Below are 25,262 nucleotides of genomic sequence, written 5' to 3'. Positions count from 1 at the left end.
GACTACACTGTGTTTACCAGACAAGTCTGGGGGTGGGAGTAAACCCACATCTGAAAGACAAACAACAAGCTGACATCTCTAGCCAGGTGTTATCAAAGTTGATTGGCAATCACCGGTCAAGTGGCCATTCTTTGGCAGCAAAGGGGAGCAGGAACCAATCAATCTGCATTTTAGCAGACAACAATGCGGAACCTCTTTCATTCACCATGAGTCTCCAGATCTCCTTCTTCACAGCTGGAATGAACTTTATCTAGAGATAATCTCCAGGAAAATGCATTTCAAAGGGTGACTGGACTATAAAAATGAGGGGCAAACACACTGCAGTCTCTCTCTCTATTACCCAAGACAAAGGAATTAGCCCTTTGACTTTGAGGGAAGAGTCTGACCTGAGAATTTGGTCAGTCCTGTTGCTGGAACCATGTGTTAAGGATTTTACCTTTAATCAAATATAGCTTGTTAAGTTTTTGCTACTGGGAAGCGTTTCATCTTTATTGTTCTGATAACTATTTCTGATTTTAATATCTTATACTTGTACTCATTTAAAACCTCCCTCTTTATACTTAAATAAATTTGTTTTATTTTTAATCTAAACTAATCCGCTGTTGTGTTTAAACTGAACTGCTTGGTACCTCCAGTTAAAATAGTCAACTGTTGAATATTGACCCATTACAGGAGTAATGGACCGTTAATACCCAGACTGTCCAGCGCAGAACACATGTTTTTGGGAAAATCTGTTTTTGGGAGTTTGTTGGGGTCACCCTGCAGGTAGTAAACAAAGCTGCTGGAAGCCAGCGTGTGACTGGTGTGTTGCTGACAGGTTGCTGGGGTCAGAGTTGGTGGACCAGGGCTGCAGCTATACACACACACACACACACTCAGGGTGTGACCTGCATGCTGTTAGACTGTTTGTGAGTGGCCCTGGTTGGGAGCTGCACAGAGGTGAAAGTAAGCAGGTACGGGCAGGTACGGAGGACCGGTAAGAAAAGGTGCAGTAACTACCAGCAAGAAAATGGAGCATTCTCTCCCTCTCTGACTCCGCCTCCTGGCTCCAGCAATATTGAGGGTCCGAGCCCAGCTCCACAAATGTTCGGGGCCGGGTCTCCCCCCTGGCCCCACCTGCTGCCCCCCCCACGCCTCCCCTGAGTGTGCCCCGACCCCCCTTTGCTGCCCCCATGCACCTCTCTGGGTCCCGGAGCAGAGTGTTGGTCTCTCCCTGTCCCCTGCAGCTCCATGCTGCCTGCCTGCATTAACTGTTGCCACAGGGTCCTAGTGCCCCCCTCTACTACCGCCAGGGCAGTCTGCCCTTCCCCCTTGGAGCCTTTCATTTTCCAGTGGGACTCTCCACCGGTACAGCTGCCCCCCGTTCCCACAGTCACTGCTCTTGCCCCACGCTGGGCAAGGGGCAGCCCCAGTGAGGCTACGGTGAGGGGCAGCAGCAGGGAAGGAGGCACACATGTGATAGGAGCCCCCCCACCCGGCATGGCACCCACCACAGGGGAGGCGAGGGGGATTCCTGGACCTGAGAGGGGCCCTAGGAGCACGTGCAGTGTTTGGGGGGGGTGGAGGGGGAGAAGGAGGTCCCTACCCCAAAGCTCACTGCTGCCAGCAGGGAGAGGGCTGGGGGGAGTCTCTCTCTCTGGCTCCAGTCCCAGGGCAGCCTGCCTGCACCCCAAACTCATCCCCAGCCTTGCCCCACCCCACAGCCCACACCCCCAGCCAGAGCCCTCATCCCCCACACCCCAACCCTCTGTCCTAGCCCTGAACCTCTCCAACACCCCAAACCCCTCATCTCCAGCCCCAACCAGAGCCCTCATTCCCCTGCACCCTAACCCTCTGCCTCAACCCTGAGTCCCCTCCCACACCCAAAACCCCTCATCCCCAGCCACATCCCAAATCCACCCCCAGCCTCATCCCACAGCCCTCACCCCTGCACCTCCTCCCTCCATACCCCCTCTTATCCCCAAACTCCCTCCCAGTACCTGCACCCCCTCCCTCCAGACTTCCTCCCATCCCCAAACTCCCTCCCAGAGCCTGCACCCTAGTCCCCTACCCCAGCCCAGGACCTGCACCCCAGACCTCCTTCCTCACCCAAACTCCCTCCCAGAGTCTTGGGCAGGTGGGGGATGAAGTTTGGGGGGGGGCAGGGGCAGGTTCTGGGCACCATCAAAATTTCTACAAACCTACCACCCTGCCGGCAAGAGCTGGTGCACCATACCAGGGTGGACTGGCTTCCTGAGGCAGCAATTTAAAGGGCTGGAGCCCAGGGCCCTTTAAATTGCTGCCAGAGCCCTGGGGTAGCGGCTGCGGGGCTCGGGTGGCGATTTAAAGGGCCCAGGGCTCCTGCCGCCACTACCACCCCAGGCCTTTTAAATCACTGCTGGAGCCCCACTGCCACTACCCCAGCGTTCCGGGAACAATTTAAAGGGCCCCCGGAGCCTGCCGGAGCCCTGGGGTAGTGGCAGCAGGCCTCTGGTGGCTATTGAAAGGGTTCGAGGCTCCGGCTGCCTCTACCACCCCAGGCTCTTTAAATAGCCACCGGAGCCCTGCCGCCGCTGCCCCAGGACTCCGGAGACTATTTAAAGGTCCCCGGAAGGCAGCGGCAGCCGGAGCCCCGGGTCCTGCTGCTAGCACCCTGGGGCTCCGTCGGCAATTTAAAGGGCCAGGGCTCTGCTGCGGTAGCAGCAGCTAGAGCCCCGGGCCCTTTAAATCGCCCCATTTAAATTGCTCCCGAACCCCAGGGCTCCCAGCCACCTCTGCAGCTGGGAGCTCAGGGGGTGATTTAAAGGCTTTGGGGCTTCCAGCTGCTGCTACCACAGCCCTAGCCCCAGGCCCTTTAAATCCTGATTTAAAGGGCCTGGGGATTTAAAGGCTCCGCATCTTCCGGTGGAGGCCTCGCCCCTCCTCAGGATTCTGGAGTACCGGCAAGTCCTTTAAGTTACTTTCACCCCTGGAGCTACAACAACAAAGCATTGAGAGGCACCCAAGATTGCAGGGCAGCCGCAACTTCTCACTGGTCTGGATTGCCTGGGTCTTCCACCTCCCATGCCAACGGCCTGACCACTAGTCGACAGAGCCATTCTAATTCTCTTACTGGCCCAATGAATAATTATTTATACAAGTGAAACAAGAGATTGAGAGAGGCCTGCCCAGGATATCCCATAGCCCAGGGCTAGGGCACTCTCCTGACAGTGGGTGACCCAAGTTCAAGTCCCTCCTCCACATCAGGCAGAGAGGAGAACTGAATGAGGGTCCTCCCACATCCTTATGGGTGCCCTAACCTCTGGGCTAAAGGTTGAAGGGGAGATGGAGGCAGCACATGTTCCCCACCCTCATTTTGTGAAAGGTGCTGAAGTCGTCTCTGCCCCTGCCCCAATATTGTTCCAAACCATGTGGCAAATTCACATCTAATTCACTAATAGTTTTGGGTCAACCAAAACTGCATTTTTTTGGCAAATAAACTATTTGCCAGACAGACAATTTCTCCCCTACTCTACATAGGACTATGCTGCCCCCCTTCCCACAGTCACTGCTCTTGCCCCACGCTGGGCAAGGGGCAGCCCCAGTGAGGCTACAGTGAGGGGAAGCGGCAGGGAAGGAGGCGCACATGTGATAGGAGCCGCCCCCCCCCCCCCGGCATGGCACCCACCACAGGGGAGGAGAGGGGGAATCCTGGACCCGAGAGGGGCCCTAGGAGCACGTTCATTGATGGCAGGGGCGGCTCTAGACCCCAGCGCGCCAAGCAGGCGCTTGGGGCGGCCGTTTCCCGGGGGGGCGGCATTTGGCTCCGGTTGAGCTCCCGCCGGCATGCCAGCGGCAGGTCCACGGGCCGGGCGAGCGGACCTGCCGCAGGCATGACTGCGGCGGGTCCCGTCTTCCGCGGCTCGGTTGAGCTCCCGCAGGCATGACTGCGGCAGGTCCGCTTGTTCCGGGCTCCGGTGGACCTGCCGCAGGCATGCCGGCGGGAGCTCAACCGGAGCCGCGGGAAGAGGGGACCCGCCGTGGGACCGGGGAAGGGCGGCGCAGCGCTCCGCGCTGCTTGGGGCAGCCTACTTTCTAGAGCCGCCCCTGATTGATGGGGGGGGGGAGGAGGACTATACAGTTATAAGACTGCACAAAAAACCTTGTACGAATGTACATATGGACAATTGATGCACTCAATTCTGAATGCCTTATGCAATATTTACTCCTGCAGAGCATTTATTTATGGTAGTAAATATAATTTATGTGGTAAGTTAATGTATGGGATTGATGAAGCAAAAATGTGGTAAAAAGTGATTAAAATGCTTCCCTCCCCCATTACAGATTTACAAAAGAAACTTGCAAACATTTCATATATGTGAGGAAGGAAAGAAAGCAGAGCACCAAATACTAGCAAAATGAAGAGCTAATTCCTTTTCATTCTACGTAAGCATGTATGACATTCAGAGAATCACAAACAAGCCTATGCTGACCACAATAATGTAACAAGGAAATTATATGAAAAACAGATATTACTTTCAAAACTTATTTGTAAAGAGTCATTGTATATTATAAGAAATATTCATAAAAAGGTGCCTTAGTTCTCTTCCTGTAACGTTTAAATACGGAATACCACATCCCATGAATAAAGGCTTTAAAATAATGATTAAATGTGACATAGCAAATGTGTCCTCAGCTGAAAATTGGAATTGCTCTCCCACTAGTTTTCTACACCCTTTCTACCTATTTTTAGGCACAAGCAATTTCTGAGCATGCAAATAATTTATGCACACAAATTTGTGTTTCCTGAGAATGTACTGCAAATGCAAATTGTTTGCTTAACTTTATATACTAAATTAGGTCTGCAAGACCAGTCTGTGTTGATATGACTCACTGAAAAAAAAATTATATATATAAATGCAACCTCCATGCAAATTAGCAGACACAAATCTGACCAAACAGCCTAGAACAGTTGAATTACCAAAGAATGTATCAGCTTCTTAATTTCCTACAGCAACCATTTCTACTAAACACAATAAAAACTTAAAAACCTAAAATTAAATGGTGTTAAATTAAAAAAAAATCTATTTTTTTCTGCTCTCAGCCACATAAAATATTAATATGTGGAATGTTAATTGAAAACATTTTCACTATTAACAACCTTAAAAATGTTCTCAACATTTTTGTTTGTATCATCTTACTATTAAGTTTGTGAATATGTTCATTTGGCATATGTGTACAAAAGCTTAAAGAGACTGTTGGGTTCGTTTAGGATTCAATATTAAAATAATCATTACAAAATCCAAGAATAGATATGTTTACAGTGAATATTTAGATATAAATAGAAATGAAAATAGTTTTTAGTTTGGAATGTTACATTCACTTGTAATATCACAACCCTAACATTGTAATAGTTGTGCTAGTGCATTGGACCCAGAAAGCAAAATAGATTAGCACCTCACTGAAGTAACAAAAGTGAAGCTATTTATTTTCACTGCCAAGCCGAGTGAAATACAAGTAGTCAAGAAAGAGCATGAATGGATAAATATGTATTAAATCTGAATAGATTTTTAAAATCTAACAACCTAAAAGGTATTATTAGTAGAAAAAGGCAGGCACTCTTAAAATATATATTTTAACCTAATAAAACATCATACTGTTATAAACACTAACCTCTTTATATGCAGAGCATAGATATATTATGTTTACATTTGATAAGATTTATTATGGTCATTTGTCATATACCAATGTGAATCTTTTCATGATGATGACGACTTCAAATCTTCATCATGAAAATTTCATGATGGTATATGGCAAAGATGAGTTAAAAACAAAAACAAAAAAAAACCCCCCAAATCTCCACCATAGCTAGTTCGAAGCCCAGTTGAAACAGGAGGAGGGTTGGTGTCAGGCTGGTGGCTGACCATGAAAACTCACCATAAACTGACACTACGAGTCCTCAGATGAATTAAGAGAATGAGGGGGTATTCTAGAAATGATGCACAGTGCCCCGAGTGCTGAGGATAGAGAAGCCAATGCAAGGAGAAGTGGTGGGATGTCATAGGAAGACACGTTAGCATGTGATGTGACAGAGACTGTGGCACTGAACAGAGCACCTTTTAGGGAGAGGACTTAGAGCAACCCCCCCTTTTGATGGGGTTAACACAAGGAAGAAGATGGAAACTTCAAATGAAAGGCCAAATTCTCTCCACTATATCATAAAAACACAAAGGCTAAAGACAGAAGTTTTCTGCTCCATTTCTCACTCCTGTACAAACTCCCCCAGAGGTGCTGCTCCATGTGTTTTCTACAAGCAGGGGAAGGAACTGAGACGTTTTCCAGCTCAGGTCTTTGGGTCTATGTGTCTGTGTGCACAAACCCAGTAATCCAGCAAAATAGACGTGCTATTCCAACATGCAGATACCTGCATGTATCACAGTAATGAACTCAGCAGAGGACCACTGCAGTTAAAATATGGGCACACATTAATACTGCTTTGTCACATGTATGCCTGTCTGGAGGACATTTTTACAAGGAGGCAGAATTTGGCCCAAACTGGTCCCATCAAAAAATAGACTAATGATCCTAGCATGTTTCCATCATAAATCATGCAAATAGATTATTTTCCAAGCAAGAACGTGTAAAATCTCCCCCAGGGTTAAGATATTTTTTCTACATATGATATCTGTGACATATTTTCAGTAACTTAAATTAAACAAACCATTACCTGCTGGAATAAAGCAGAGTTCCATCATGTTGATATTGTTCATCTACATACAAAGAAGAAGAAGAAATAGTGGTTGCTAAGGAAGCTGCTTCAAATAGAGATGGAGTGCTTGGCACTAAATCTGGACGGTGCCGTGAGCCTAATACTGCATAGGAGAAAATACATATGGTTTTACTGTATATTCATTTTTAAAACTCATTTCTAATACAACTACCAGGGAAGTTATTGTTACTCCTGGGGAAATTCTGCACCCAAATAATTTAAAATTATGTGCACGATATTTTATTTGTCAAAATAACAATCACAACAGTTTCAATTATTTTGGTAATTTATTTCAAAATACCTGTCAGCAAGTATGTCTAACAGTACTGACAACAAAAAAGATTCAGGAAATGTTTTTTGATAAATAGTTTCCTTACTAGGCATATTAATACACAACTTTAAGTAATAATTCATTTAAACTCCAATACAGAAATATATTTCCTGCACCCCTCAGAAGCAGTGCAAAGGCTTGGGGGAGTCAGGGGTAATGGAGGAGCTGAGGGAGAGCGAAGTAATTGCTGGGAAGGAGCCTGGGAGTAAACCTGGAAGGTTGTTGGGTGCGGGAAGTATGGAGCAGATTTTTTTGGTGGGGTGCTGGGGGAGGGATTGTTAGTGAGTTGAGAGCCTCCCCCATGCAGACCCTGGCTGACCCCCAGCCTCTCCCATTCAGTCAGACACATCTGCCCCTGACCCCATGTGTCCCTGCACCCCCACTCCCATTCAGTCCTGGCTCAGTGCTCTCCCTCCACTAGCTCCTGTGCCCACACCCCAGTCTGTCCCCCCCCCCCACTAGCCCTTCTGAACCCCAGTCTATGTACCCCTTTCTGTCCATCCCCCCCGCCCCCCCATATCCCATGCCTCCTCAACTGGCCCTGCAGGCAAGGCACTATGAGGAAAGCAGTCACTGCCCCTCCTTCGCCCCCTCCCCAGCTGGCTGCCCTCTCTTCTGGTGCCTCAACAGCCCTTGGTGGGCAAAAGGTGTATTTGCAGCATCTCCTCAGCAGAATCTATTTTCTGCAAGGGGGTGAGGTCTGCAGGGGACATGAATTCTGCATGTGCACAGCAGCATAGAATTCCCCCAGGCATATTATGTTATATTCTATCAGTATCTAAACAAACACACATGCACACACTAACAATACTAATTTTCCAGAAGCAATCTAACTCATTTAACTGACGACAGTAATAGTTAATGAGGTCTAGTTAGTGATGCAGGCACACTTCCACACCCCTGTAAGCCGCTTTAAAGCCAAAGAACATGCCTACGCAGCTAGCCAAGACATTTAGCATAATCTAGGTTCTCTATTTTGAACAACTGTGGCACAGATACCCAGGTTAACTATTCCAAAATATTACCTTCTTCATCAAGGCTGGAAAAGCTTTGTCCTTCAGTAAGCATGTCATGCTTTTCATCCTTCCATTCTTGGCTAACAGCAGATACAATTTCTTGTGATGTTGCCTTTAGGGCTGCAATGGAACTGCATCGTCTCTTGGAAGGAGAGGACTTTAGAGCTGCATTAAGAAAAGAGTGCAACGAACAAAGCTGGTGAATTATAATGTTTTACTCATCTTTCACAGAGTGCATATAGTTTTACTAACTACAAACCGCTTTCTAAATGCAGATCAAGAATAAATCTAGATAAGAACATTTTAACATATACCAGTTTTATTCTACAGAGTCCACATTAGACATTGTCTCTCAAAGTCTCAATTGAGTTTTTATGGTCTTAGGGCAAAAAAGGCTACAAATGGGATCTGCCTGTTAATTGTTTTGACATTTCCTACACTGCAAGTCATAACTTGAGTATCTGCCTGTAAAAGTCAGAGGAAAAAGAACAGAATGCAGGATAACGAAAAGAAGGAAGAAGAGTAAGTAAAGTTTCTGTGTTTCTGTGTTCTGCGATTGAGTAAGCAAAAAATAATCAAGGCTTTGGGCATTATCTGAGGATTAGGGACAACCTAAGATTGTTTATAGTCTGTGGACATTACTGCTATACTGTGAAAATATTTATCCTGCCTTATGATTGCCACTGTAGTTATGCACATCAATATATGTTTTGGATAAAACAAACGTTTCCAAAATATTACTGACTGACATGTTCACTAATGATGTTATGTAGCTGATCCATGAACATTCCTGATAGTTTATAATGCCGAGCAGGACTTGCCTTGAATACACTGGCATACTAGACAAACACAGGATCAGATCCTCTCCACTATTACTCTCCCAAATTTGGTCCTTTGTCAATGCAATTTCCTCTCCTAAAAGGAGGTCAACCATTTCTGTTTGTGTGTTTAGTTCCCAAATGCATTAGAGCTCCTACATGCTGCCTGCAGCAACTCGCACAGAAAGAGTTCTGGAACAAGATAGATACCAGAAGAACCAACTGCATACAGCTAAAAAGCTGTGACCCTCTTGGAATGAGGAATCAGATACACAGAAACTCAGCACCAAAGACCCAGAGCTACTCCAGAACCCCTAGAGAGGATGTCATAGGCAATGGCTATGCTAACGCTGAACTGGCCTATGCCTAACACAGTCCCTGATGGTCACTAGTTTTTGTCTGTTTAAAAGGCCAGGTAAACTCTTGTTCTGTGCATTAAACACTGGCGTGTGACACTGTAAAAGCATATTGACAGATTTGTGGTTAAGGCGCTGGAGTAAGACTGCTTTCCTACTATGCAAACAAGATTTTCTTCCTACCGTGATCTCCCTGCATTGCAAAATGAACTATGGGATTCAAACCTCCATGGACCCACAATGGTGAGCAACAGAATTCAGCCCGTCCCATCTCAAGATGGGCAACACATTTCCTTCCAAGGACCCTGACTGAAAAGGCCCCCTAATCTCCCATCCATTTTCCAAGCCATCCTCCCAAAATGAGCTACTGACATTGCTAGAGCTCCAAAGCACTATGTTCATACAAATTAATAATAATCACTGAAGTCTTCTAGGAGTCCTACAAGCTTACTTCTTCACACAGGATGCCACAAGACCAAGTGCCAGAAAGAAGCTTCCTACAGATGGTGAGGTTGCTGCCTTTACAGTGCTTACAGCCTCCGCTACCCTGAAAAGCTCAAAGTCGAAACTTTGCTCCTCATCCATAGGGAACTTTGCACTGCCATTAGGATTGCTGGGATGGCCAGCTGACAGCATCCCCAATGCACAATTATTTTAGAAAAGCTACCTGTCCTAATGGAAGCATACTAATAGCTTCTCAGGATTAGCTGGAAGCGAAAGGATAGCAGAGTAATATCATCAGAGACCGTTACCATAGAACACAGCAGAACCTCTGATGAACAAGGGATCCAGCAGAGGGACCAGAGGATTGAAAGTTTTTAGAGACATTCTCAGAGGAAGCTAGCAGCCTTACATAATTTGGCTAAATAGGACATTCTGAATTCTTTATTTTGCAAAAAAATGAAAATGTCCTTAAAACCTTTAATCCATATACAAGTAGATACACAGTCTTGTGTCAAGAACAAACCATGAAAAGAACCATCAGATACACCACACGTTAGAACTTTAGATCTGATTAGTTCTGAAAAGAAAGAAGATGGAAAAATATGATAACTAAGAAGAATGAGCCCAAAAAGGGATAGAAGGCAAATACTCAGAGTCTTTCAACTTAGTCACCAACAATATATGGTCTTCCTGGAAATAAGACAGGAACAGACTGAGAACAGACCAAGGTCTGAGAATAGCCCAACTAGTAACCAACAAAAATGAATATTCCAAGCATAGTCACACTGTAGTCATAGGGAAAGGAAACAATACTGTTCCATGACAATGCCTTATCAGAATGGGCTAAAAGATTTACCATTAATTTGATCACTGTCACCCTTAACCATTACTACCCAGAGATTCTCTTTCCTATTACCTCTCTGAATTTCAGGTTACACTACCTCAGATATATTAACTTACATTTCCCACATGCTGAATAACATTTTATTATTCTCATTGTCTAGATCCCTTTGTCAGGAGAAGGGCTTTTAATTGTGCATTTTCCCAGCACCTTGCAAAACAGAGCCCTGATTTGGGCTGTTAGGTACTCCCATTAATGTATGATAAAGGTCACTGAATTTCATGAGTTCAATCAGATCATCATCCACATTTGGATCTTTCCAAGCATAATTTTTGAATTCTGGTCTGCTGGAGAGTAATACTATTGTCCTTAGATCAAATGTAGATGAATAAAGGCCAGTACAATGTCAAAAATATTGACTTCCAGTGCTTGAATTTTTAATAAAAATAAAACCTGAATTGAACTTTTGATGGAAAGAGCCAGTAAGAACATGGCTTGCTGGAATCAGATTTTACCAGATAATCTCTTCATCTCATAATGAGCTAGTGACTGACCAATTTTCATCTGTAATTGTATACAACCAAAATGGCTTTAATATTATGTAAGCCTAAATCTTCCTGAGGATACAATTACAAGTGAAAAGCGTATTTAACTCAAAGAATTTTAAAAGGTATCTGACATTTTCAGCTCTATCATACCTAAGGTTAATGTGAAAAACTTCAAGGGCCAAATCTTCAAAAGTGACCTTTAATTTTGCTCTGTTTTTTTTTCCAATACTCAAAAGATAATGAATTAAAATTGCATTCAAAAGTAGAGGCACGGTGTGGCCCCTTTGACAACATGGCCCATGCTGGCTCCTTGAACCTCTCAGACCACACTATGAGTAAAGATTTAGACAAGAATACCGCTAGAAGAAAGGAAGACTGATGCTAATTCCATTTGCTGTCCAACCTGCCCCCTTATGAAGCATAGGCCCCAGGTAAATAATAGTATATGATCATGTAATTAAAGATTATAATATAAATGTATATGCACAAGAATGCAGAGATAAGACTGCACCCACAACCTTAACTTAAGCATTTTCTGACTTTTGAGGGCTTCAATTTGCTGCCTTAGCATTCTTTTAAACATATTATGCCATGAAAACAAACTACTACTCTGCATTTCTGCAGCTCATTCTAATTACTACAAAGAACTTTATAAACAAGAATCAACAAAACAGCCCAAGACCCCTGTGTGCTGAGGAAGTACTTTCCCCCCCAGTGTAAGGAGGTGTTAAAAGGCTAAGTGACTTGCTTGTGGTCATACAGCAAGTCTGTGACTGAGTAAAGTATAGCACTTCTGATTCTTATTCCTATGCTTCAACCATATAACTACTTCTTCCCTTTTATGTATTACTAATGGTTACTTACGTTATAGTAGCAACCACCTGCCCTGATCAAAATTGGGCCCTATTGTGCTAGGCATTGTGTAAGCAGAAGGTAGACATGATCCCATCCCCAACCAGCAAGACCAGTCTTCTTCATGTATACTTTGTCACTCTTCTATAAAGATGCTTTTCAACTTTCTTATTAGCATGGGTTAGACTTGGATATTAGTAAATATCATTAGAGTTGCATGACAGCAAAGAGAAAAATCAACTATTTATTTATAAAATCTAACTGAGGGGCCTGGTTGCTTTCTTTTGCATATAGCACATTCTTGATGTGAATAATTTTAAAGAAAAATTCAAATACTATTTTGTAGCTCTGCTCCAAAATTTAGATGCTGATCACATGTACACACACGAGTATCAAAAAACATAAGAGAAATGTTTTCATGAAATTACATTTTGAAAATATTTCATTTTTTTTTTTTTTAACAAAAGCCCTTCAGTACTTAAAAACAAAAACATGAAAAGAACCAGCTTAATTTCACAGTCTAAGCTAAATGAAGCAAACAAGCAGTACATGTAGAGCTTAAGGATTTAATAGAATCTATATTAATTTAACCAATTTTGAATACATGGAGGTCAGACAGCAAAATTTTTCTGGAACAATCATGTTCCAAATTTTGATGAACCAGCAACCCAGACTGGGTACACATAATCCAAGGGCCAGACTGTCCCTCCCAAGCAGTGCTTAATTTGTAATGAAAGAGGTGAGGACTCGAGCAATTTTTTTTACTTTCATAAGTGACATAGCAAGCCTAGAGGTGCTGGGGCTATGAACGGCCAAGCCCAGAGGTGCCAGGTCTCAGCCCTGGTACAAATTAACCACTGCCTCCAGGGTTAAAAGCTGTGGGAGGGCACTTTTTGCTTGTAAATCTCCATAAGGAATTCCTCCAAGATTCTCCTGCATCATCCTGTTCACTCAACCCTTTCCCCCTATGTGGAAAGCCCTTTGTAGGGCCCGGGTGGTGGTGTCCGAGAGGCGTCCTCCATGTGGGGATCTAATTAGGGAGAATCTAGGTCTAAGATCTTAGTAGCAACATATGCCTTAGGAACTTAATTATAACATATGCCTTTTTAGCTTGTGTAACAGGGAGATCTGTCCTTTTTAAGGAGTAGTGGGGATTGGAGCCATCCAATCTGTTTCATGACATTGCCTCTTTAAGGAATAGGTGTTTAAGGGAGCAGCAGACAAGCTTGCAGACAAGCTTGGAGAACCAGAGCCAGATGGTAATCAGGGAGCTACCTCCTGAACAGGATAAAAACCCAGCCAGTAGCTGACTACAGGGGATAGAAGAGGTTCTGTGTAGCGGGGCTGGAACCCAAACACCAGTAGGCCTGGGAAATCTGCTTGAGTCGGTACCCAGCCCCATGCAGGAGGGCTAAGGAATCCCTTAAACAGGGGTTCAGATTTAAGACTCCAGGGACGAGGGTTGGATGAGGCCTGTGGAAAAGACTGTCCAGAGAAGCCATGGTTTGCAGTGTGACTGACTGAGCTCCCTGCCTCACAGGTAACTGGAGGGGAAAACTTGGAACCTGAAGCCCTGGAAGAAGGATGAAATTGGAAACCTCAAGAGGGAAGGGTTTGGACCTGATGGGCCAATGGAGACTGCACTTCATAAAGACTCAATAAACTGAACCCCAGGAAGGAGATGGTTACATTGAATACTCTGGGCTGTGAACAGTTACTGGGAGAACTAGGAGGGAACTGAGGGTGAGGAGCGTACGGGGTCAGGCAGTGCCACAAGGGGGCATGCTCTGGGATTGGACCCTGTCACAGCTTGACAGTTTCATTTTGAGCAATGGTAAGGAAGAAATTGAGTACAGCAGACTTGGAAACAAATCACTTTCTTCCTCTGGGACATTTGCAAATTCTTTTGTTTCTCTTGATAAGTGTGCCCAGACTATGATAAAAGACCTGCTGTACTCTGTTTGGCAGGGCTGTGGGACTATGGCAATATTAATTTGTTCTTCTCTTTATGCAGCACGATTTGGAATCAAGAAACAAAATATCTGATAGTTATTTCTCAAAACCTTTGCTGAAATCCAGCTTCCCACACCCAAATGGAAGGTAATTGCTGGAATGTTATTTGTTCTACTCTAACTTTCTAGGTCTTCCTAGTTTCACTTCTTGTCTGGTTAGAGAGGAATGGGCTCTCACATCTTGTACTTTTGAATGTTATAGATACTCCTGCTATTTTAAATCAGAGAAACCAGTGCCATTTCAGTGGGTAGGGATGAGGGTGATAAATGTGGTTAATAAACTTCCAGCAACATTTTAAATTTAATTCAGCAGAGAGTTTCATTGCTGCCTGCAGTACTGGTGGCCCTCTCTGATTACACAGATCTTTGTATCCTTAGTGAACTATTTTTGTAATTTTTTGGTGGTGCTTTCTCATTTCTTCCCAACTATCTTCTAGTGACATGCCCATTAATCTTGAAATGAGTTAGATGATTAAAGAAAGGCAAAATGAAGGAAAAAAAGAGTTGAAATGGGATTTTAATCAAAGAGGAGAGAATTTAATAATTTAGACACCTCCATCTTTCCAGATTCTCAAACCCCATTTTTGTTCTGCTAAAGCACAATAGAAAAGGAATCAGAGAAGGTCCATCCTTACCAAACTTGTCAGAGTTAGGGCCCAATCCTTCAATCTTCATTTATGTGACCAAGACACATTCAAGTCAATGAGACTACTCACATGAGCCAGGGCTGCAGGATAGGGTGTTACCTATTAGCTCTAAATGCCCTTGACCATCATTTAAAAATAAATCAAAAATGTCCTAATTCCAGAGATACTGGGAAAGCTCCTAGTGGCTTCAATGATTGGAAGGTTTGGGCTCTTAGTGTTTGTAAAGTGCTGAGAGATCCCTAAATAAAAGGTGCTATTCTACAGGAGTGTAACACACTATAAAAGAACAGAGTATGAAGTTGTCCAGAGGGCTTACAATGACAAACCCTTACCTTGAACTTTTTTGAAAACCCTCGAACTCATGAACTTTAAAAACCTGTCTGCATAAAAACTTGGTCTGTGGACTGAAACAGTGTCCTAAAAAGACAGAAAAGGCCTTAAAGTTACACTCTTCATATACAATTCAAAATGAAATGCACAAGAGAAAAACCTGGAATGTTTTGGGTAAGTTATATCATGCTCCGTTTGGGAATTCGTGCAAGGAGATCTAGGATTTTGCCTCCTCAGAGGTTACTGTATAATTACTACACTCCTCTGCCACCCACTTTATTTCACTGTAGTCTTGATAAAAACACCAGTCTAATTATTTTAAGCATTCAAGATAATTTAGAAATACCCCTTTATAATTTATTCGATTCATATTTTACAAAGTCTTGCTCATTTACAAATGTATCATTTCCCTTTTCGGGTAAAAATCTCAACAACTGAAGGCTCAATATTCAAACATGGGTGCCCTAAAACGACCAAATTCCTTATCTGAATGCTTTAATCAAGCACTGATGGGCACTTAAAATGGCAGTGCGTCTAAGCACCCATTTAAGCACTGAATACTGTGGGGCCAAATTCTGCCCTGCATTACATCCTTTGCAACTGGACTGATGTTGATTCAGGGCACAATTTGAATAGTTAATTAACTTTGAATTAGCATTTGGGATGGATTACTCCATCCCCGTTTTAGTTGTATTGTGAGCATAGTTTTGTGTAACCTGGTACAGTGTAGTTATAAGGATGATCTGGTCACCTTTGCATATGTCTCTGTTTTTCTTTTTATCTTTTATTTAAAAAAAATTAAACAATCAGTAAAATAAGATGGACATATACGTCAGAAATCACATAACTAAAATCACTAAGGAAAACGTACAGAAAAAAAAATCACATCTAATTGCCTCGATACCACAGTGATGGGTGGATTATAAACGTAATAGCTCGCTGTCTTAAACAAGAATCAGAACTCTATTATGAAAAATGCTGATAATTTAAAAAGCAACTTACCCCATCATAAACAAGTGCTTTCCAGGAATGTTCTAGCTTCTTCATTAACCTAAGCAATTAAATCAAAAAAACTTTGTGGAATTCCCTCATCTTGCAATCTCAGAATACTCTATTAAGATAATGGCTTTAAATATAGCAAAATATTTTCATTCTAAACTGCTACTTACCTGTAAGACTGTAGGATATCAATAATACCCATAAATAGAAGCAGCTTCTCTCCTTTATGGCTTTTAGCTGGAATGCCTCCCATTCTAATGGCAACAAAATAATTTTATTAGATATTGTATTTTACAGACTTTTTTAATATCACTATTTAGAAGGTGAACTGCATTTACTACAAAAAAAGAAAAGCAACATTAAGGCTAGTTGTTGAATGCAAGCTGCCCAGGGGCTTCTTGCCACCTCACCGGGAGCAGGGGGCGGGGGTGAGGTGAAGGGGGGAAGCAGCCCAGGGCCTCTTGTCCCTGGGAAACAGGGTCCAGGTGCCCTTGCATCTCACCTCCTCTCCCAAGCCATTAAAATCATGAGACAGCCAACATTCCCAGCCGGGAGTGGGGTCCAGCTGCCCCAGCTCTGGGGGCAGCTGGGCTCTAGGTGCCTGGCTTTCTTGTCAATTTCATGGCAGACAAGAGCCAACAGCCAGTGTAAGGAATGCAGTGTCTACACAAAAACTGCATTGTCCTAACCATAGGTGCCAACTCCGTGCTTAATGTGTGCTTAGCACCCACTGGCAGCCAGCTCACACCTGCAGTGCCTGCCTCCCACCCACCAACAGCCCTGCTGATCAACTCCTCCCACCCGCTGCAATCTGCTGTACTGCGGCATGCAGGAGGCCCTGGGGGGGTGGGGGGATGGAGGAGCAGGAATGGGGCATGCTCAGGGGAGTGGGAGGAACTGGGCAGGAAGAGGCAAGGTTGGGTGAAGATTTGGGGGAAGGGGTGGAGTGAGAGCTGGCCTGGGACCGAGCAGCGGTTCCCATGGAAAGGAAGAAGCCAGCGCCAATAGCCCTAACTACACAGACATAAGCCCTATGCCTCTCGTTGAGGTGGTTTTATTATGTCAGTATAGCAGACAAGTTACATGAACGGGTTGAGCATTTCAGTGTGTACACCTCCACTGTTTTGTGGACAAAGCTGTGTAGTGTAGACAAGGCCTTAGAAGCCTACATTCTATTGACTTTCAATGGGGCTTAGGTTTCTAAGTCTCCTGGGCACTTAAAATTTTACCCAACATCCCTACTCGTGTAAATAATGGCAGAGGATTTTTGATGATCCAAAGTGGTCAGAACCTTAGCTTTAAGACTCATTGAAAGCAGGCCACTTCCAATAACAAAGTCCCCACCATCATGCTTGAGCATTGGTTCAGTATAACTCAGGTCATCTTGTATGCAAATTAGAGTGTAATATTGTACACACTGGGCACAACTCAGCTCTGTCTCAACTTATATTCTAGTGCTTCAAACATTTAAAGCTATATATAAATAATAATAATGCCCAGCCCTTATATAGCACTTTTTGTCAGCAGATCTCAATGTGCTTTACAAAAGGAGGTCAGTATTATTATCCCCACTTTCATATGGGGAAACTAAGGCACTGGAAGGTTAAAGTGACTTCTCCTAGGTCACCCAGCAGCCCAGTGGCAAAGCTGGGAACAGAACAGCATTATCCTCCCATTAATATGTTGTAAGTTTAAACCCAGGCTTCATTAGCTTTAATGGTATTTATCTGCATAACTCCCTGGTTAACAGACAGTAAACCCTTTTCAATGTGAAATTAAGTCTCTATTATATTAAGGATTGATTATACAGAATAAGAATGCTGACTAACTCTCTTATTAGCACTGAACATGCATCAAAGATAGAATAATTTGAGGAGCCCTTGATTCTTGGAACAACAATAGTTGAATTTACAGAAAGGGATGATACATATCATCTGTCACAACCTTAAAATTCTCTGTATGTCACAGCCTGTTGTCAGACATTAAGGGGATAGAAGTATTGTCTTTTGGATGTGATATAACCATGGTGATCAGCACCTCTGCTTTATTAAAAATTCCATGGCACTATTTGTAAGTGTAGGATTCTTAACATCAGTGTCCTGGCTGAATTCCAGCCTGGATAATTACAATCTGCCTATCTAAAATTCCTCTGCAGTTTCAGTTAGATATGAAGAGGAGAGTAATATGTTCTAAACTGTAGTGTAGCATTTCTGTAAGCTGTTAAAATATCTGTCTTGTTCCACCTCAGCGGTGGCTGCATTTCAACAGTTGGTGAAACAATTCTTGTGTATTAAGTGAGTACATTTCTTTGGGATGACAGGCCCTACACAAATATCAATATAATCAATAATAGCTTTTGCTCACAGCGCATGACACTGTTTACAGTTAAACAGAGATTATGTGTGGAGGTCTTGTAATGACTTTCATTATATATAAAAGCAGCAAAGAATCCTGTGGCACCTTATAGACTAACAGACGTTTTGCAGCATGAGCTTTCGTGGGTGAATACCCACTTCTTCGTTGCATCCGAAGAAGTGGGTATTCACCCACAAAAGCTCATGCTGCAAAACGTCTGTTAATCTATAAGGTGCCACAGGATTCTTTGCTGCTTTTACAGAACCAGACTAACACGGCTACCCCTCTGATATTATATATAAGTGAGTTCACTATGTGCCGATAAATTGTTCTGAATTATAACTGCAATTGCCATCATGTATTTAAAGATGACGAATAAACTAATCAAAATTTTAATTTTCTGGTCTCCAGTGAACCTTGGTATGCAAGTTTTGAACACTTTTTAGCAAGTATTTAGCTTAATCCTTCAAATCACTCCTATGTAATGCCTTCAAGGATGGGAAGCTACCCAGAGTTAGATTTAATACAACGTAGAACAGTTTGCAGAAATAAAATTTAGAAATTCCCAGTCAATTTTTAACAAGAGATTTTGGGGACTTACGTATTTGTAGCTTCTGTGATGACAGATTCCCCAGACTTTCCAGGACCCTGTATGGATTCCATGGCTGTAGAATAGAGAACTTTCTGTCCCCCATGACGTTTGGCATCAGATGCATTCTGGGAACTTTCCCCATCCTTCTCTTTTGTGATACTGTCCAATACATGGATCCCCAGCAGCAGACTATAATCCATGATTTTAAAGCTTTCCAGCACCTATTAATGAAGAAGGACTGCATGTACTGTAACACACACAAATGACTACACAATTTAATTTCTGCTGTGTAATTCAACCACTTGAGAAAATCCAAATAAAAGGAAAAAAAACCCCATATAGGTATGTCAATATAATGGGTTTGACTAGGACAGTTTGCAAAAAGATTAACAAAAGTAATATTTTTGTACTAGCCTCCCACCTTCTGTCTGAGATTCCCAAATCAACTTACAAATGTTAATAAGCTAACCATCCTAGCATCCTCATTAAAAATGGGAAGCCTAAAGTACATAGAAATGTAAGGCCTAATGTAAGACTATTTTCAGTTGGAGAGTTTGCCTCACAAGCAACTCCATTTCATTTATAGTGAGAAAGTTAATTAGTTGTCTTTTACTCTGAAGCACTATATACATTATTTTTATCCTATCTGATGTACTTATGGATGATCTGCTGTATATATACAAACCCAATGCTGAAAAAAATCCTTGAAGGGCAGATTTTCAAAAAGGAAAATGGGCAGTCAAGATGCCCCACTACCATGAAAAGTCAATTGGATTTGGCACCTAACTCCCATTTGTGCCTTTGACAGGCTCTCTGCAACAGGCCAAAACTGGCCAATATAAACTTTATACTTGATTTTTAACCAGTCTCCTCCTCTGGTCCTACCAATCACTTTGGTTCCCGGACCTTGACAGTTTCCACTTCCCCATTCTTGCAAGTATGTATAAGATTCTAATCTCAGTTACACCAGTATGAATCCAGACGGACTCCATTAAAAGGAAAAACCTCTCTCTCTCTCTCTCTCTCTGAGTCAATTAACTGTGCATAAGATCTCCTTCAGTCCCCCTTTTCACATTTTAATACTATATCAGAATCACCAGCAGACAGGTATGAAAGCCCTGTTTGGCACAGGGATAGCAACCTATTTAACTACCTGTAATCTCAAAAAGAAATATGGAGCAACATGTGTCCTTTTCTTCATGCAGCTCAAGAATGATTTAACACAGCTTTTAATACAAAGATGTCTTACTGTTAACGTTGTAATTTTTGGCACTGAACTGCAAAATTTTATGTCATTTTACCAGGAACAAGAACAATTTGATTTTACAGAGACAACAAATGAAGCACAGTAGCTCCAGGTGTGCCAATTCAGCCAGGCTTATCAGAGCCTGACTTAACTCAGTGTTTTGTGTAAAATACCGTTCATTTATGAAACCCTGTGCACATATCTGCATTTTCAAAATGAGATCAGAAAAGATTTCAACATAGCTGGGAGTTATGTAACAGGGAAGGGGAGCTCCACCGCCTATGAATACATTTTATCTTACCAACCATTGACTGTAGACATGGATGTGGGGAAGCTGTTTTATTAATATGCACATTTCTGAAGTGCCCAACACTGTAATAACTAGAAGGCATACACACATACACACGATATTAGCATCCGTTCTATCCCCATTTTGAAACTCTCTTGCATCTCATGTTACTTTCCTGAATTAAATCACTTTTCTTGGCTGTCTTCAATGAGAAACATCAAGGCCTCCTTCTACCACTGTTGTTAATGGGGGAAGGCTTGCACAAAAAGTCTTACATTGTACCCTAACTGCAGAAACGTCAGGTCTCACTCTGATCTCTGGGGGTAACGCATGTAAAATGACTGAGCAAGTGGTGTGAATATAAAAGGTAACTGAGCAAAGTCAAACACATACATCTTGCAGAATTCTTCTATAAAGGAGGAACAAGTTGGCTTCAAAGTGCAAGAAAAGTGCGTCCACACACTCAAATGCATGAGATGAAGCTATCAGCACCCCAGCATATCCTCTGATCCTGCCAATATAGTCTTTTTGGGCAACAATAAAATAAAGAATCTAGAATATCACATGACAAGATCAGAAAAATCTATTTCATTACACAGAATGTGGGACTGATGGGTCACTAAACACTTCTTTTATGGCACTGGGAATCTTGAACTGCAAAAACAGCATAGTTAAGGAATACAAGATCCTGTATTGTATGAATACATTAGAATACTAGAGTCAGAGGAACTCACACAAGTACAGTTTTCTTTGCCCCTGCCATAGTAAATAAAAGTTCATTTTAAAAACATTTATTGAAGATTTTCATAGGTTGCCTATTTTTATAAAAATAGATGGTACAAGACAACTTGTATGTGTTCCATTTAAAATGGAAAGAAAGCTGAAGCCTAGCATATTGCAAAAAAATAAATAAAAGGTAAATTAACATTTGCCCTCCTGAAAATACTACTCTGGTATTACAGCCAGTATCAGTGTCTACGTAAATTCTGATTTCATCAGCTAAACATGCTTGCGAAGATGGTGCCATTTTCATTTGTGCACTTCACTTTAAATAAAAAAATAAATCAGCTCACATTCTTTTGCTTTAATGAAATCTGTTCTTGCCCCATTCTCTACTCCCTTGGGATTAGATAGTTCATGGTTCCGCTGAATTAAAATCAAGGGTAACACCAAGTTAATATCTGATAGTCTCTTGAAAGACTATGGTGTATATCCAGCTTGCCATTGCAGAGGGATATATTGTGCAATACAGAAGAACTTTTCTAACTCTGACTGAAGCGATCCACCCCCATCTCCTTTTGCCCCTGCTCCTTGAGCTAAACATTGACTAAGTTTCATTGCTGTCTGCGTTTTTGTTCCAGGATCACTAAAACTAACCATGTACTACTTCCTAGCTGCTCTAAATCTCTTGGAAACTGAAGTGAGCAAAGTGACATTTTTTCTTAGACAGACCCTCAGCTCATATTTCATTTTTACATGCAGCAACCTATCTGAACCCTACTGTAGCCGTTTGAATCCTATTCTTGCTCTCTAGACATTTAACTGCATACACCAGCTGAACAGATCCCAAATAAACTGAAATAATAATACTCAAATCTTTTCAGGGTACATTAAAATAGTGACTGCCATATAAATTATCTAGGCTCCAACATATCTGCATGCCTGTTGGTATATGAAACGTGTACATTATGACAACCTCTGTACCTATATATTTGCTAATCAAAGCAGGTAGCTAAGCCCTGATGCAAACTGATCTTAACCATGGTTCCATTTCCTTGTCAAAATGACAATGTTAATATGAAAAGACCATTAAACTAACCAGAATGGGCAGGAAATTAAAAACTTCAGGGCCAATAAGTCATTGTCACCAAATCCTGCAGTCCTTACCTCAGGCAGAACTCCAATTAACTTCAATGTGATTTCTGCCTGAATATGAATTGAGTAAGGACTCCTAGATTTGGCCCACTGTTAAGACTTGAAGGGGAAGGAAAAAAAACAATAAATTAAACTCTGCTTCATTTAGAAAACAACATTTTTCATGCATTAATGTTAATGCAAATTAATAACTTTGGTTACACTCATAAAACTTACATGATCCAGTAAATCCTGATATTTCTATACCTCCAATATCCCAAGAAGTGACAAAGGGCCCACTTCTACAACCTTTACTCATGTTGAATTAGGTCCTAATGTAACGAGAGAGAAACCTCTCAAAGCAGAGATCATGATACTACATCTACAAAAACAGTAAAGCATTGACAAAAGCCTCATGCTTGGTCACGAGGGATCTAGAGATGCAAATGATATCCCCTCTTCCCTAAGAGCACGTTCCCTCTAGGGTTATAAATAGAGAGAGAAAATCTGTCATTTTCAGTTTCAGTCTTCCTGGATTGAAGGGGTCAAATGCATAGCACCAACATAACGAAGCTTGCATTTTGCAAGAACTTCTGGATTTACTGACATTTAGACACACAAGGTTTGCCAAATATTGTGGCAAATTAGTACGAGTTTGGAGAGCGTTAGTGAACAGAAATTACAACATTCATCTAGTCTGCTCATTAGTAAGCTGTCACATTCTCAGGGCACAATCCCAACTAATGAGTAGGTATGTCATCCCCTTCCCTCTAACCTGGGATGCTCTTTACAAGGCTTTGCTGCTGTAACCTCCAGTCTGGAGTGCTCACAAACAGCCTCCAACATGCAAGAGTGAGTGAGTGAGTGAGAGAGAGAGAGAGAGAGTGTGTTTCAGCCAGCCAGCCACCTGGGCCCTTACCAACCTTGGTTATATTGCAGGGTGTCCCCAATACATCCCCAGTCCTAGATTTCCCTCAGAAGTGTATGTCCTATACTGCTCAGCCCTCTCCTGGACAGTTACAAGCCTATATAAAGTCTGTCATTTCATTAATAAAAATGATAACCACACATCTTATTACCCCAAATGGCGTTTCCCAGACATTATAATTTAAACACATTGGATCAGAGAAGACAAAACAAGTTTATTAACTATATAGAGATAGATTTTAAGTGAGTACAAATAATGAGGCATAAAAGTCAGAAACAGGTACCAAAAAAAGTTAAAATGCTACAGATGCCTAACAAACAATATCAGTTTCAAGCAAAGTTTTTCTCATCACATGCTCTCAGCAGTCTTACTGACCAAACTTCGTAGGCCAGGACCCCTACCCCAATTCAGTGGCTGCTTCCTTTGTTCCTTCTGGTGCAGCAAATTGATGGAGAGAGAGAGGGTGTCTGATGCTTTTTATAGCCCTGTCCCTCCTTTGGGGAGCATTTCTAGCTGGGAGCAAGGCAACAGGCAGTCTGTACGGAAGGGAACTCCATGCTATTTCTTTGCCAAGATGCAGATATACTTGCCCTGTCCCTTTTCCCCGTCAAAAATGGCCATTGAGAAGATAATGGTCTATCAACCTTGTTTACACTTGGCTGAGGCGTCAGCTTGCCCTTTGTCTCTGAAGAACTGGTTTGGCACACCCCAGACTTATCTAGAAAACATGCTTTTAGTCATGACTTCAGTATGTGTTTATAACTTCACATAGAATGCTGCTACGTGCATTTTGCCATGATATCACTAATCAGCAAATTATGAGTGTTCAGATGATACCTCACAAGGCATATTTTGTACAAAGATGATTACAATAGTGCGTAGGGTGTGTACATAGGGTGCACAGACCTCTGTCACCTAAGCTTCCCCTTGTGGGGGTTAATACATAAAGGGCTGGCTTCCAGCATAATAGTATCATCTGGTAACGATGCTAATGGTTATGGGTCTGGCTAGAGATGTTGTGAGAACTTCTAGGTCATGGGCCCCAATTGCCCCGTCTATTCTTAACTTGTACTGTACAAAGATTTAACAGGATTGTCAAAAATAGTGTCCAAGCTGGATTTATTATGTGCTAAGAGGCAATATATTGTCAAAAAATATGCCATAAGGAAATTATGAAAAATTCTTCTCCTCCCTCTCACACACACACACACACACACACACACACACACACACACACACACACACATTGCCATTTGAATGATTAGGTTCTCCCTCTGCTGAGCCTTTGAGTTTAGTCAGGGGCCCTGTGAATAACCCTAGCGAGAGCCAACCACTTAAGCTACCACTGTTGCACTAAGCCCATGATAAACCAACTAGCTCTGCCTCTGAACATCACTGTGTTCCTGATGCAGCATGTGCTGTATAGAGACTAATGATGGGGTCTGCATGTATAATATGTGGTTACGGGCTATCACAGCACATTCAAAACTATTACAGTGTAGTAAGACATACTCATAATAGAGCTGCTAAACAAGTTGTTCACAAAAACTAATACCATGACCACATGGAATACAGAATCAACCTTTTCAGATTTTGCTAACAGATCATTTCTTTTCTAGATGTATTTTCTTGACCTTGAATTTAGCAATACCACCAGAGTCCATCTGGTGGTACATCTAGAGACTTGAACTGCTGATTTCAATAGACTTTGGATAGTGACAATAATATAATTGCTAATACTACTGATGAAAAAAATACTTGATCATTACACTAGGAGAAATGGAGGGTTATTTTAGATTTCAGCTGATGTGAATGAGATCAGAATCTGGCCCACAAACAATAGCTGACTACCATGGAAATACACGTTAGGCAAAGGAGAAAGATACAAAGAACTATGGGCTTTACATAAGCCCACAAAATAAAGCAAAATTTGGCTCTACAGACCTCTATCCCTGGTACTCCATAACACTGCAATGGGTACTCAGATGCCGTATGAGCTGTAGCATTTGGGCACAACAGATTGAATTAAGGCTGGAAGAAAATAATGCCTAGATCTTAAGTTCTTCTGAGAAAGGAG

The 25,262-nt window shown here is 42.3% G+C and overlaps 1 protein-coding gene across 5 annotated transcripts in view; it reads right to left on the bottom strand.

Moving 5' to 3' along the window:
• The window catches only part of PIP5K1B (phosphatidylinositol-4-phosphate 5-kinase type 1 beta), a 161,393-nt gene that overhangs the window by 38,027 nt on the left and 98,104 nt on the right, over positions 1 to 25,262 (bottom strand). For 3 of the 5 annotated variants that reach the window (XM_039545288.1, XM_039545286.1, XM_039545287.1), the window contains exons 8-13: positions 18,878 to 19,089; positions 16,092 to 16,175; positions 15,925 to 15,973; positions 14,925 to 15,009; positions 8,084 to 8,239; positions 6,686 to 6,830 (exon numbers count right to left, since the gene is read on the bottom strand). In XM_039545288.1, the coding sequence (XP_039401222.1) occupies positions 6,686 to 6,830; positions 8,084 to 8,239; positions 14,925 to 15,009; positions 15,925 to 15,973; positions 16,092 to 16,175; positions 18,878 to 19,089 (731 nt within the window). The remainder of the gene's footprint in view (positions 1 to 6,685; positions 6,831 to 8,083; positions 8,240 to 14,924; positions 15,010 to 15,924; positions 15,974 to 16,091; positions 16,176 to 18,877; positions 19,090 to 25,262) is intronic. The other 2 variants (XM_039545290.1, XM_039545289.1) reach the window with 1 other exon arrangement.

Source organism: Mauremys reevesii, linkage group 6, assembly GCF_016161935.1.
Source record: "Mauremys reevesii isolate NIE-2019 linkage group 6, ASM1616193v1, whole genome shotgun sequence".
Classification (NCBI taxonomy): Eukaryota; Metazoa; Chordata; order Testudines; family Geoemydidae; genus Mauremys; species Mauremys reevesii.
Note: the sequence above shows the minus strand (reverse complement) of the source record. Positions and strands in the feature narration are given on the sequence as shown.